Here is a 15,150-nt window from a genome sequence, read left to right on the forward strand (position 1 = left end):
TGGTTAACTCTATCCTGTAGATAACGCCAGAGGAAACCAGGACTACCAGTGCCACCCTCTCGTGAGTCTTCTTGACAACGGCAGGCTACCTGGGAAGCATACGAATGCATGCTCAGAGGAGGGCGGGAGGGGGCACGGGGCGGTTATTACAAAACAAAAAATACTTGGTTTAGAACTTAGTTGGCTCTGGGGCTCCTGGGTGGCTCAGATGGTTAAGCATCTGCCTTCAGCTCAGGTCATGATCTCAGGGGTCCTGGGATTGAGCCCTGTGTCAGGCTCCCTGCTCAGTGTGGAGTCTGCTGCTTCCCCTGCCCCTCCCCTCCGCTGGTGCTCTCTCTCTCTCTCAGATGAATAAACAAAAATCTTAAAAGAAAAAAAAAAAGAACCTAGTTGGCTCATCAGTGGAATTTCTTTACAGGTGGTGTCTTGCAATTTATTTAACTTTAAAAACAGTACAAGTCTTTCTTTTGGTGTGTGTCTTTGTTCTTTGAAAGGTACTGTATTTTTTTTTTTTTAAATATAACCTAAATAGGAAACATACTTGAAGATTTATTTGGGCAAAATTTTAAGTGATCAAGCAAAATATTCTTTTGGCTGCTAGCCATGACATCTAAACCCCAAATGAGAGCAGGCTCTGGAGAAAAATAATTCCACCTTTTGTGTAGCTCAGGGAGTGGAAGGGAGATGGAGGAGGATGGGCCTTCCCCTGGGAGCTTATGCAGCTGGATTCTGCAGTTCACCCAGTCTCTGGGCTGTGGCAAGACCATCCTCTGTGTTCAGTGGATTGTGGCCCATGGGCAGTTGTGTGACAACACATTGACCACAAGGGCATCATGCCTTGTGGTGGGGTGGCATCTTGTGTGGCCTGGTGGTTGAGAGCCAGAACCCAGACCTCACTTGGCTTCTATTTGATGATATTGATGGTGGGCAAGTGGCTCAGTGCATTTTTACCTAAGTATTACCTGGAAATGGTAGAAATGGTGACTATGTGGTAGATGTGTGTAGATTGCTATGAAATGGATTCGTAATGAAAACAGAATCCTGGTTGACCGTTGAGTAGACTTACAGAGGAATGGCCAGTAACTTTCCCGGGGGCAAAACCACATGCCTCTTCCTCTCCCATTCCTGTTGGGTCTCTTTCAGGTCCACCCAGCTCTCTCCCTGGCACCTCTGGATAGCATTCAGTCTGCTCAGAAAACATTGCTGTGTTTAACTGTGTGATTCCTCACGAATGGATGGTGAGTTGATCAGTTGTACAGCAGCACAGCAAGAATGCTGTGCCCTCCCAGCGTTGATGGAGGGCTTGTCTTCTGTACCTGGTGACCCCTGTATGCAGGGGAGACCACAGTAGAACGTCGTCTGCAGGCCCCCACAGAAGGGCAGGGGGATGGAATCAGGCTTGAGCTGTAGGTCCCGGGCACCTCTGAAATGGGGACTTCTGTGCAGAGAGAGGGAAGAAGTGACCTCCATAAAAAAGGAACAGGCCTGGAGTGTTCTTATAATTGAATGATGAGAAGAAGTCACCCATGGTAAGATAAAGGAGAAGAGCATTCCAGATGGTTGAGAGCAGTTTCAAGTAAGCAAGATCCCTTGGAATATTTGCCTCTGTCTTCAGGCTTTTATTTCTATTATTTCTACACAGAATGATAACCTGGGGATCACATTAGTAAGTTGACTTTCATCTCCGCACATTTTTCCCCCTCCTTTTGGGACACTTTAGCTTAAATGGGATCTACCCCAGCAGGGCTGAGTGTTTTCATGACTTGATTTGCATGGGGCTCTCAGACCCTGGAACTTCTAGAGAAGAGGCATACCAAATGGCCTTGCCTATGACAAGACTGAACCTCACCTCCCACTTGGACCCCGTATAGTGTGACAGAGAAAACTCTGACCTGAGCACCCAGCATTTGCCTTTTGGTCTTGTTTATCTAGCCACCCAAGCTGTGAGTGGCCTTAGGCAGGTCTCCCCCAGTCAACTGGATGATCTGTGTAGTGGGTGATCTTTGTAAGATCCTTCAAAAAATGAAAGCCTTGGGCTTTAACATTTGTCTCGAACACCAAACACGCAGCAGCCTGTAACTATATCCTCTGAGCTTGCTGTTTGAGTTTTTTCATCTTTTACTTGGTGCGCACAAACAACATATTCACACATTGAGTGGTTTGACCTGAGATCATTTCTCTTCCCTCACCCCCACAGCCCCCACCCTTGATTTTAACAAAACATGGTAAATAAAATGGAACCCACCATGTATTTATTCATCTATAAATATCTTTATTCATGTCTTCCTCCACTGGTTTAAGTGGTTTGATCTGTGTAACTTGGCCGGCTGGGAGAGTTGGATTTAATTGGTTTTCTTGACCTAAGGATATACCCAGGGTTCTAGAATGAAGCCTTCTGTGAAGGAAACTCCCTTCCTTGATTAGTTAATAAAACAAACATGGAAGCGCATCATGCTCTAGTTGATCCTTCTGTGGTTTGGACGAGGAACACACACCCTCTGTACTTGCTGTAGGCTGGCATTTCTGTGGGTCACCAGCAGGCAGTGTAGGGCCATCCTGACTAAACTCAGGGCCCCACAGACTGTTTCCTGCTTGACCCCAGGGACCCCATGATGACTCTGAACCATTTTAGAGTCCAAACAGTATTTTCATTTTCGTGCATCTTCACTCTAGGAATGGAAAGGAGCGGTGCATGTGGTTCTGGGTAAAATGTCAGTCGATGGAAAAGAGTGGGTGAAGTAAATGCCTCAGTTGGTAGGTACGCCAGCTTGCTGTTGCCAGAGACCAGTAGAGCGCAGTCCCTCCGCCTCCCTCTTCAGCTGGTGGTAGGTGTCCCCTGTGGCCTGCCTCTCAGCTCCACACAGCACCCTCCTCCCCAGACCTTCAGCACATCTGGGAGCCTCCCACCTCTTATCTTTACAGATTTAAAATAACATGCACTCATTTCCTTGTAGGCGGCATTCTAGAATGAATCACCTGTACCTCAAGCGTTACCCGCACAGCTGGGCATGCTTACCCCCATGGATTTGGCCTCTAAATTGTGTCAACCTAACTCTTTTGTTGTGGGGGGCCAGCACAGCCACGCCAGCAAACACCTCTGTCATCCTCCCGGGACTCTGCAGGATGAGATGCCAAACCGCAGACCTGCACTTTTTTAGTTTCAAAATAATCTTCTGGCTGTCGTTTAAAAAAAAAAAAAAAGATACTGGTTTGCCTCATTGCTCAGTCCCTGCTTTCATCTGGGTCTCACAAATACTTAATCACTGGGGAGTTTGGCTTAGTCCTCTTAGGGCTAATTTACTTGCCTACCATTTTTTAATCTGTTAACTGCTTTATTTTTCATGGTCTCACCAAGAAAGTCATCAGGCAAAAAGTGCTATTTGTTTGAACAGTGGTGGGAGCGGTTCATCTTTAAGGTCCTGAAAGTGTAGAGAATTTTACCCTGTTCGGCTCTGCTGTGTGTGCCTCGTCCGGGTTTATGTGCTGGGCTTCTGTTTGGGCTGTGCTGCCTTCTGCGTCTTGTGCTATTGTGGGCTTTTCAGAAACAATGAACAGCAGCCCAGTCACCTGAGGCAGCATTTCTGTCCAGTTTTTTTCTTTTTCTTTTTTTTTTTTTTAAAGATTTTATTTATTTATTCATGAGAGAGACAGAGAGGCAGAGACATGGGCAGAGGGAGAAGCAGGCTCCCCGCATGGAGACTCAATCCCAGGACCCTAGGGTCATGACCTGAGCCAAAGGCTAGGTCTCCCTGTCCAGTTCCTTTAATGCTCAGTGAGGGTCGGGGTCCCTTTTGATGAAGATGGTTTCATGTGAATATAGTGAATTGCCAATTAAAAAAAATAAAAAAGCTTTTTAGGTGGAATCAGATGACCTGAGTGTGTCTTTTCCCAGGGAGGGGGCCGTTGCTGGAAGAGCTGGGTAGTTCAGTGTGGACTGTCCACCCTGACGTTGGTGGCATTGCGTTGTGGGGTTCTGGCTGGGGCACGGTTGTCGTGTGCAGCATGGCCCTTCTCCGGACCTTCTCTGGACGTGCTTGCTGCCCGGGATGGGTGCTGCCGCGGGTACTGCTGGAGTTGAACACAGAAATTGAAAATGAGCAGTTAGAAACTTAACAAACTGCTCTTGTGTCTGTAGAATCTAATAATAAATTTGAGCATAGCTTGGCCCTTTTTCCATTTTTTTTCCTCCCAGTTTCATCCTCTTCTAAAAATACCCATTTGTGGAGCACCTGGGTGGCTCAGCGGTTGAGCATCTGCCTTTGGCTCAGGGCGTGATCCCAGGGTCCTGGGATCGAATTCCACATTGGGCTCCCTGCGGGAAGCCTGCTTCTCCCTCTGCCTATGTCTCTGCCTCTCTCTGTGTGACTCTCATGAATAAATAAAATATTTTAAAAATAAAATAAAGATTAAAAATTACCCATTTGCAACCAATAAATAATAAAAAGGGGGCCAAATAACCAAACTCCCCACTTTGATCCTCCTCACAGACAGTTTGAGAGGCAGGACTGTGATGTCTTATTTCCAGCTCCACCTCCATCTGATCCTTCAGTTTCTCCCCGTGGAGGGTCCCTCCTCTGGACTTAGTGGCTTCCTCCGTACACCACTTGTCATGTGTCTCCTCTTACAGCCAGATAGCCGGTTGGTTACAAAACTCTCCATTCTCCATAGCTAGGAGATAGCGGTGTTGCCCTTTTCTCTTAACTGTTTTAATATTTGGGAGTTTTCCTTAAAGTTGTTTGATTTTAGGTGTATAGCTTCATAAGGTGGCTGCTTCGTTCTGGTTACTTCCCAGAGTCCTGGGATGGAGTCCTACCTTGGACTCCTCGCTCTACGGGGAGTCTGCTGCTCCCGCTGCTTGTGCTCTTTCTCAAATAAATAAAATCTTTTTTAAGAAGTTTTTTACAAAGTAGAAACCCAGGTTGTGTGCATGTGCCTGTGTGTGTGTGTATTTTTACTCTACTGGTTCGTTAAATACCAGAATGTTGATTTAACACATGAAGGTATTGTGGTCATCAACAGTTCAAGATACTACGGTTACTGTTTTATTTAATTCAGCCATAGTTAAAGGAAGACTTATTTGGGCTTTACTAATCTGTCTGGTTTATTTTTATAGTTTATTACTCCAAGCAGTTGTGTGTGTGGGGGGGGCATTATCAGTTGCACACAGTGGTGGATTTTGATTTGGATTCAGACCTGTCCCTGTGCCCTCCGGCTGCTTTTGGTTTCTTCAGGTTTGTTTTTCCTGACCCTCAAATCCTATTTGTTGAGTGTCTCTGTGGGCAGGGCTGGCTAGATGGTCTAAGCAGGACCACTGCAGGTTCTTGCCCTCCGATGAACCTGTCACTCCACTGTGAATTGTGATCCTTACAGTGAAGAAAGAGCTGATAGGAGGTCATTCACGATAACTTTCAGGTTAGTTACACATAAAACAAAAATACGGTAGTATTCTTACATGGAGGCAGGAAAAGTAACCACTGGTGGCTGTAGTGTTTGGGGGAAAGTAAAGAAGGTTTCCAAGACTCCTCAGGATTCAGATGATAGGAAGGAGTGTCTTGCATGTAAGATTTTATAAATGAAAGAGCCCAGCTTAAGGACCTATGTGTTGTGACTTGTAGACACCATGGAGAAACGAGGAATCCTTGTCTCTTTAGGATTGGGTTGGGGAAGAGGCCTGACAGGTAGAGTCAGGCCGGTTTTTTGAATCCCTGACTGAGAAGTTTGGACTTGGCCTATAGGTAAAGGATATCCAGAATTTGTATTTCAGATGGACTAGGGAAATAGATTTTGCCTGCATTATAAGCTTTTATTAATGTCATGGGTTTGTGTGGCTGGATTGGGGTCGGAAAAGATTGGAGGTGGGGAGACTGCTGCCAGGGGGTGTTGCCGCCGAGGTCATTGATGTGCAGGCAGGCCAGGGAGGGCGCTGGGTGTAAGGGCACAACAAGAGGGAGATCATGGATGTGTTTTTGACACTATGACGTTGAAGCATACAGTGCTGGCCACATGTGGCAGGATGAATTGCGTTTTTGTCGTTACTCTGGACTTAATTTAAAACTAGAGAAACCATTCACTAATCCCATGACCTCACATGCCACATGCAGTGTTTGAAATGCCCAGGCCCCCATGTGGTTTGTGCAGAGGCCTGCGCTCTTGCAGGCACGTTTGTGTCACCCATTTTTATGTCTGTTAAAATATAGCCTTTTAACCAAATTTATTGCCCTTTGCAAGTAGGCCTGTGGTTTATAAGAGTATGAGAGATAAAGCACCTTAATTAGAAAGAGTTTGCTTGAATTAGTCTTTTTCCCCTCTTTCCTATACTGACTTTATTGCTGCACGTAGATCTCTATCCTCCAGTCTCTGCCTCATTCATTTTTAATTTCCCTTCACTTTTGCAGGCCCAGGCTGCAAGCACAAAGGAAGTTTGCCCAGTCTCAGCCCAACAGCCCCAGCACAACTCCAGTGAAGATAGTGGAGCCTTTGCTGCCTCCTCCAGCTACTCAAATTTCTGACCTCTCTAAAAGGAAGCCCAAGACAGAAGATTTTCTGACTTTTCTCTGCCTTCGAGGTAAGAATGTGTTCCCCATCACTTGGGAAGGAGGACCCTAGTTCCAGGAAAAAGGAAGACCTTATTCTCAGGAGTAGATGTGAGCTGTGGTCGGTGTTTCAGACGTCTTTCAATTTCTCAGCCTAATCTCAGGGATTGAGCTTGAAGTGACCAGTGCCATGGAGGTGGAGGGCTGTTGGAGTCCCCATAATTTTCTGTCCTCATTTGACTCTTCAATCCCCATTCTTGGCTTTTCAATGCCGCCTTGCAGATTGTAGTTTCTAGAGCTTTAATGTTACAGCCTGACTTTTCCTGAACCTCACCACCCCGCCATCACCACCACCACACATGTGCTTTATTGACACTGTGTTTTGTTTTGTGACTTTTTTGTTTTCTTGGGGCGTCATGAGTGGAGATTGTTTTCTAGGCTTAAATTTTGTAAAGTCTGTCAGAAGCCACATCGACTAAGCTCACACTCTGCCCTGTACTACTTTGGGAAGAATTCAAGCAGTACTTTCCAAGTACAGTTGACCCTTGGACAACATGAGTTTGAATAGCACAGGCCCACTTCTACATGAGTTTGTTTTGTTTTGCATTAAATACAGTAGCATGTGTATTTTCTCTTCCTTAGATTTTTTTTTTCTTTTAAAGATTTAATTATTCATGAGAGACAAAGAGAGAGTTGCAGAGACATAGGCAGAGGCAGAAGCAGGCTCCCTGAGGGGAATGTGATGCAGGACACAATCCCAGGACCCCGGGATCACACCCTGAGCCAAGGCAGATGCTCAACCAGTGAGCCACCCAGGCATCCCCTTTATGATTTTCTTCATAGCATTTTCATTTCTCTAGCCTACTTTATTATAAGAATACAGTCTATAATCCATATGGTATACATAATACTTGTTAATCACTTGCTTATATTATAGGTAAGTCTTTTGGTTAACAGTATGCTATTAGTAGTTAAATTTTGGGGTGTCATAAGGTATACATGGATTCCAACACCCCTAACTCACCTCCATATTGTTCAAGGGCCAACTGTATGTAAATGGTGAAAATAGTGGTCTATATACATAGATAGGACTGATTCACAGAGTTGCAAGGTCAAGGATAACATTTCATAATAAAAGTTGAGTTTATATTTGCACGATCTTACTTGCGAAAGTGGTTATTTACAGGAACTAAGTTTGTAACACTTGTTGATGAAAGATGTAGAAGAATGTCATAGAGCTCAAGGAGTCTCTTTCGGCCATGGTAGCTGCAGAGGCGTGTTGGAATAGAAAGCCATGAACCCGGAGGTTCCCTCTGGTGACGTTTGTTGACAGAAGATGAGCCAGAGGAAGAGGTCATTTTGTGGGGGTGGGGCTGGAGGTTTAGAGTTCTGTGCTTAAAAAAGTAGTTTTATGAAGTAAGTTACAGCAAGATTTAAGTACAGTAGAATTTTTTTCCCAAATGATTTGAGAATTTCCACCTTGTACTTCATTGCTCCTTAACACATTACTATATATTTTCTTAAATATATTAAATTAGTATTTTTATGTATTTTCTTAAAGTAAGCACATTCTCGGGGGTCTGGGTGGCTCAGCTCAGTTGGTCGAGCATCTGCCTTTGGCTTAGGTCATGATCCTCAGGGTCCTGGGATGGAGCTCCATATCGGGCCCCCTGCTCAGTGGGGAGTCTGCTTCTCCCTCTCCCTCTGCTCCCTCCCCTGCTCATGCTCTTCTCTCTCTCCAAAAAAAAAAAAAAAACAACTTTTTTTTTTCTTTAAAGATTTATTTATTAGAGACATAGAGAGAGAGATAGAGGCAGAGACACAGGCAGAGGGAGAAGCAGGCTCCACACAGGGAGCCCGATGCGGGACTCGATCCCGGGACTCCAGGATCACACCCTGGACTGCAGGCAGCACTAAACCGCTGCACTACTGGGGCTGCCTCTCCAAAAAAAATCTTAAAAAAAAAAAATGACATTCTCTTATAATGATGCAAAGTAGGACATTGACAGTGATCCATTACTACTACTTACAAATTCTCATCTCAGATTGGCTTCCATTGCCCTAGAGAGGCTCCAGTTTGGAGTGGGAGGATCCAGGGCCCAGTTGGGCATTTTTAATTGTCCTGTTCCAGAGCAGGTCCTCCGCAGCCTTTGTCTGTCGTGATCTTGACTCTTGGAGGTTACAGGCCAGTTGTTTTGTAGAAGGACCTTTCATTCCGGTTGTTTTCTCCTCATCAGATTCATGTTTTGTGGTTTTGGTAGGACTAGCATAAAAGTGATTCTTCTCATTGCGTCCTTTCAAGGGGTACACAATTTCAGGCTATCCTTTTATCAATCACTCATTATGGAGGGTCTGTCAGGCTTTTCCAGTATGAAGTTCTCTTTTTCATCCCTTGTAATTTAGAAGTGTTCTGTTTGAGAGGTTCTCTGAATCTTCCATTTTCCAGTTCTCGTTAAACACTATTCATTTTTGAAAATCTGTATGGGCTCATTTCATTCAAAGGGTCATAATCCATTTATTCTTTAAACTATTTTGGGGTGCCTGGTGGCTCAGTCCATTAAGCGTGTGACTCTTGATCTCACCATTGTGGGTTCAAAACCCACATCGGACTCTGTGTTTGGCATGGAGCCGATTACAAATTTAAGTGTGTATATGTGTGTGTGTATTGGTCACATACACGTATTTTTTATGTATATATATATATAAATATATATCAAAAATACATAAAAATATATATATATAAATTTTTTTTCCAATCTTCATTGAAAGATTTTTTTTTTTTTTTAAATACAATCTGTCCCCCACCCCGTGGAGCTCCCAACTCCATGAATGAGTTGTGTATTTTACCAACTGAACCAGCCAGGTGCCCCTTTATTGCTATATTTCGTTGTTTAGCTTGTCCCAGATCTCTTCAGTGAAACCCCTACATGCTGGCTTCTTTGGCCTCTTTGCTTGCTCGCTGTCCTCTTCCCAGCCTGGCTGCTTGGTCCATCCGTGCTCCAGGCTGTTCTTGTCTGTTCTGTTCCTCAGCGTTGGAACCACCCACTTCTCCAGGGAGCCTGGTTTTAAGTGGCAGCTGCTCTTGGGATGCCACAATCTGGGCCTGCAGTGTGCTCTCATCTGGAGTGTCATTTCTCTTAGGTGCTCTGTGAATGTGTGCAGTGTATGTGTGTGTACACACATTTGCTCATTTAGTGTATCTAGATGTAGATCCGCGGCTCTGTGTCTATTGAACTCTATGAATTAACATCAATACCTCTGATTTCAGTTTAACACCAATGGGTTCATTCCGGTTTTCTTCCTTTCCACGGTAAAGACAGAGACCTGGCTTTTGTTATCCATACTGTACTTGTTCATTTGGTCGGTGTTTTTCCACCGTGGACCCCCTGCCCTCCAATCTCTGCTGCCACCCCTTGCTCCACCACATGGAACTCTTCTACACATTCCTGGCTCTGACACTCCTTATTTGGCTGCCCCACTTGTGAACACCCTCCTCCTTCTCTGGCTCTGACACCCGACCTGGGCCACCATGGTTACTCCTCCCTCCCTGGTCTCTCTCCCAGCGATTTGCTTTAGGAATTACTCATTAGGGATTCCTGGGTTGCTCAGTGGTTGAGTGTTTGTTGGCCTTTGGCTCAGACTTACCTTTGGCTCTGGTCATGATCCCAGGGTCCTGGGATCGAGTCCCACATCAGGCTCCCTGCAGGGAGTCCACTTCTCCCTCTGCCTATGTCTCTGCCTCTCTCATGAATAAGTAAATAAATTCTTAAAAAAAAAAAATCACTCGTTAAAGATGGGAAAATGAAGAGTTAACATTCACTTTGGACAATATAGGCTATTGAAAGTTTTCAGACTCTTGAGACACAAAGTAGAATAATTTCACTTAGAAATTGTCTAGCAGCCAGAGATCTCTTGGCCTGGACCAAAGGGAAATGAGGTAGGTGGCTCATCTACTTTAGGTTTTAAAGAGCTCCCTGCCGAGACTCTAGTGATTCCAGGGGGTTGAGGGTTGGGGGGGAACCAGCATGAGAGGCTTGCATCCTGAGTTGGCTGTGAAGGAAAGAGAGGAGCCTGAGCAGTGAGCCATGCTGTCCTCTCTAATGGAGAGCCCAGGTGCTCAGAGCAAGGAATCTGAGCCAAAGGAGTCTCTGAAAGGGTTAACTATGTCAGCAGCAGCAGGTGGTTCAGGTAAATATTGTTCACTGGTGGTGAAACTGCCTCTGTGTCATTGTGGCATCTTATTGCAGTTGGAGCCAGATTTAACTTGGGGCTGTGACTTCCTATGTCCTTTTCTTTAGGGAAGGGATCCATGATCGTGTTCCTTCAGGATGTCAGAAAATTGGCTGTTGAGAACTGAATTTAGTTAGGAAAGTTCTTACTGTGGAGTGGGGCAGCTCGTTTTTTAGAGAGGGATTTGTGCTGCGCGTACCTGTGTATGCATTATATTTTAAGAATGCCTCTGTGGTTTGGCAGATTTGGAGAAGGATCTTTTTTTTTTTTTAAGATTTTATTTATTCATTCATGATAAACAGAGAGAGAGAGGCAGAGACCGAGGCAGAGGGGAGAAGCAGGCTCCATGCTGGGAGCCCGACGTGGGACTCGATCCCGGGTCTCCAGGATAACGCCCTGGGCCAAAGGCAGGCGCCAAACCGCCGAGCCACCCAGGGATCCCCTGGAGAAGGATCTTAGTGAGGCATTCTGTTTGCTCAGGTAGATGGCATCCAGGGAAAAACATTACCCATTCCTGGCTTTGACGTTTTAAGGCTCCAGGTAAAAGAGAAGCATGTCACATGGTAGCCACAATTTACGTTGTGTTGTCAGATGGAACAAAGATTTCAGGAAGTGAAGTCTAGGTGGTGTTTAAAACAATTGTGTAAAAATGCTCTGAGCTTTGGAAATGTAGTTCTATGTTTATCAGCCAGGTAATAAAATAGGTTTTAATATTTGGTTTTAGTTGATAAACAGGAAGGGTTTGACACACAATATTGTACTCTTACTATATGGAGGTATTAAAGTTTGAGTCCTGGGCAGCCCGGGTGGCTCATCGGTTTAGCACCACCTTCAGCCCAGGGCCTGATCCTGGAGACCCAGGATCGAGTCCCACGTCGGGCTCCCTGAATGGAGCCTGCTTCTCCCTCTGCCTGTGTCTCTGCCTCTCTCTGTCTCTCATGAATAAATAAAATCTTTTTTTAAAAAAAATAAAAATATTTTTAAAAAGTTTGAATCCTCTGTAGCTTTTTTTTTTTTTTTTTTTTTTAAATCATGTTTTTGTGAGGTCAGGAGTACTTAATCTGATATGGCTCCAGAAGCCCCAAATGATAGGTGATTCCTCTATGGTACCTTCCCAGTCCTGGAAATGGTGTGGATCTTGAGCAGTGTGATTGCTTGAGCTAATTAAAACTCCTACTTTGATGTGAACAAGGGTTAAACAGATCCCTGCTGCAGTGGTACTTGAGTAATTTTCTTAATATTTGAAATTAAGAAAGATAGTGTTAGCATTTTCTTTTTTCCCCATCAGGAAAGTATTTCATGTTTTCCTAGGGAACATCAGAAAAGATGGGGAAGTAGGCAAAACAATAAATCCAAAATACTCTCCCTTGGCTCTCCCAGAAGACAGCCACTGTTAACCACCTCTGTGATGAAAATATTACTGAGCCTTCCTTGTGTGTGTGTGTGTGTGTGTGTGTGTGTGTGTGTGTAATGTGTTCCCCGCCCCCCCCCCCACCCCTCTGTGAACCTTACCTCTCTGCCAGAGAACTGCATTTCGTTTTCATTTGCATAGTCTGCTTTTGCTGCCTAACAGTATCCCATTAGTACCTGTTCCATTTTTTGGAGTCTGTCATCATTGATCAGATTCCTTGTTTACACTTAGACGTATTTCTGACTTTCGGTTTCAGCAGCTAATGTCGTGCATCCACAGTTAGGGCTTTGCCTTGTCTTCCTGAAGTTAGCAGCTGGGAACGTGGCTAACACCCTCATACCTGCATTCTATGGCTTTCTTCTTGGGTTGCTGATTCCACTGTGCAGAGTTCTAGTCAGAGCCCCAAACTCTAGGTTCCCCATAAAGAGCCCTGTTGGCTCCATCAGCCTTGGGGGAATTGACGGGCACTGTTGGGGGTAAAAATCAGCCTTTCATAAGCTCTTTATTTAGATGGAGAAGAGTCTGGCTGCAGAAGTAATGAAAGAGTCAAAGACCTGGAAGTGTTTGTTGCCGAGGAGTACAGGGCCCCCAGTATTACCTGTGATCCTGCTGGTGCTAATTTGGAATGTGGAAGAGAATAAATCCCAAGCTTGAGGAAGAGATGGCGAATGGAGGTCTTGAGGGATCGTTGATTATCTGTGCACAGTCTCCAGCCAGCCTGAGAGCATGCCCTCACCTCCATCAGGTGTTTTCAACAAAAACCTGGGTGGGTGGGGGGAATCTCCATACCATTAATAACACCAGGATTAGCATGTAGATGTGTAAACATACCAGCCAGTCTTTCAGAGTTAAAAAGCCTTAGCGATTTAAAAAAGCTGCTTCCAGGCCCTCAGAGACTTTCAGCTAAGCTCAGCAAGGCTCTCTCTCCTTTCCTATTTAAGATCAACACCTAAAATTTCTAAAGGAATGGAACATGGGATAAATAGTGCAGCCGGGCCTGAAGTGTTTGCCCTGCAGTGTATTTATACTTAAGTAGCTGCTTTGAAGGGGGTCCACATGTCTCCTGCCAGAGGCATAATTAGTATCTTTGCCTGGTACCCTCGTGGAAGGGGCCGTGTGTGGTGTGCTGCGCCCAGCAATTCAGACCATAGTCCGTTATCCTGTCACTGCTCACCGCTCTTAATGAGTTGGGTCGTCTTCTCTTTGTTTGGTGACTATGATTATTAACAGATTAAAAAGCTTAACACAGTAGAGTAGTGGCAGGTTAAATGATTCTCTTATTTACATTTTTCTCTTTATGGGGCACTGCAAACAAGGGAGATTCCCAAAGGGGATTCTTGACGACCCCCCACCCCCACCCCAAGGTTGGTTCTCCTGATCACAGTGGAGCATCACAGACCTGCAGGGTGGAGAGCTCCTAAGTGGGGGGTGGGACAGGTATTCTTGGTAAAGGAACAGCACTGTCAGTCTTTGTGAAGCAGTGCTTTCTGTTTAGGGACTTGCCTGCCTTTTGTTCCCAGAGTCTTAGAGAATCTTCAGTGATCAGCTGTCATTCAACTGCTAATTAATTCAGAAAGCCTCTGTTGAACCCTTTTTATATGCTAGACACCTAGAAAACAGATGAGAAATTGGGAAAGCATAGATGCTCACAAGTGGAAGATGCCTGGGCAGAGGTGTGTACCATGTACAAGCCGGAGGTAAATGGCCCTCTGAGCAGGGCTGCCTTGGGAAGGCTGTGCAAAAGAAGGAACACTTGAGCTGGCTTTGTGGGAGGGAAGTGGGGCTGGCCCCTGCTGAGGCATGGATTGGTGTTGGGGTTTGTTGCTTGGGAGGCCTCAAGTTAATGCAGGAAAGTGAGCTGTGTCCACTTCTGCAGGCCTTGGGCTAGGTACTTGGGCCCCACTGGGGCTGGGCATCTGACAAAGTGATTTACCACACCTGGGCCTTTCAGAAAGTGATCCTGGGAAATGGCTTGAGGCTGCAGAAAGTTCTTCCCCGGGGGGGGGGGGGGGGGGGGGGGGTTGGGAGGGATGGGGCGGTTGTTGAAGCATCCATGACCAAGCAATCTTCCATCGCTGACAGGTGACTTAATCTGCTATAAGCCTGTTTCCTCATTTATAAAGTGGGTAGGTGGTGTCTGGCTCCCTGTTGCTGTGGAGTCATCCTAAAGTTACCGGGTGTTAGATAGGCCCAGCCGATGACAGTGGTGGTCATCCCAATACATGGAGTTTCCCCAGGAGGTAAATTGGGATTTGAGATTTAGTTAGGAAGGAATCTTCTGGAAGACCAGCAGAATAGACAAGATTGCAGGTAGCCCGCCCAGCAAGTTTTTTTCTAAAGACAGTTGCTGGCCTTATTGACAAGGAGCACATATGTGGATAGAGTACTGGCTTTGGGTATTGAGGACTATAAATTGTAAGTAGGGCAAATGCAGAAAGCCTGGGGTGGTTTAGAGGTCACAGAATGAAAGGGGATTAACCTGCTAGAAAGCAATTAAGTAATCCTCCAATTGCAAGGAACACTTTGGCGCTCATAATGAACTTCGTTGAGCAAAATGGGAATGCTTTTACATTATGTGAGATCTTTGGGGAGGAAGGTACATTGTCGCAGTGGTACACAACTTTTTTGATGGTTCCTTCTGAGATAGGTCACAGAGAGAGGTAGGATCCAGAATGGTATTCTCACCACCCCAAGGGCTAAAGTGTGGCCCCCCTCTCTATTCTGCAGATCAGACCAGCCTTCTATGCTTCGTTTTCCAGTTGAGTCTGTGTTACAGGGCTGAGCTCTGCTGAGCAAGCAATTTATTTGCCAGGATAGTTTATCAGGCTAGTTAGGAAGAAATATGGAAACCATGGAGTTCTTTAGCACTGAGGAGGGGAAGGATGGATCCCTTTTAATTGCACTGTGACCTTGATTAGTTGTTAAGATTTCAAGACATTTTGCTTGCAGAACTGGCCCTGCTCCAGGCCAGCTGGC

At 45.4% G+C, this 15,150-nt stretch overlaps 1 protein-coding gene and 1 long non-coding RNA gene across 6 annotated transcripts in view; one reads left to right on the plus strand and one right to left on the minus strand.

The window, feature by feature from the left end:
* The window catches only part of JARID2 (jumonji and AT-rich interaction domain containing 2), a 260,698-nt gene that overhangs the window by 188,445 nt on the left and 57,103 nt on the right, over window positions 1-15,150 (plus strand). For all 4 annotated transcript variants that reach the window (XM_025444031.3, XM_049106036.1, XM_049106035.1 and 1 more), the window contains one exon: window positions 6,396-6,565. In XM_025444031.3, the coding sequence (XP_025299816.3) occupies window positions 6,396-6,565 (170 nt within the window). The remainder of the gene's footprint in view (window positions 1-6,395; window positions 6,566-15,150) is intronic.
* On the minus strand, window positions 3,233-14,165 carry LOC125754401 (uncharacterized). 2 transcript variants are annotated; one of them, XR_007408467.1, is made up of 3 exons: window positions 12,773-14,165; window positions 10,179-10,298; window positions 3,233-4,068 (listed from the first exon to the last, which is right to left on the minus strand). It is a non-coding gene; the product is annotated as an uncharacterized LOC125754401 (long non-coding RNA). The 2 variants fall into 2 exon arrangements; XR_007408468.1 differs by lacking the exon at window positions 3,233-4,068 and having other exon boundaries at window positions 7,658-10,298.

This window comes from Canis lupus, chromosome 35, assembly GCF_003254725.2.
Source record: "Canis lupus dingo isolate Sandy chromosome 35, ASM325472v2, whole genome shotgun sequence".
NCBI classification, from domain to species: Eukaryota; Metazoa; Chordata; class Mammalia; order Carnivora; family Canidae; genus Canis; species Canis lupus.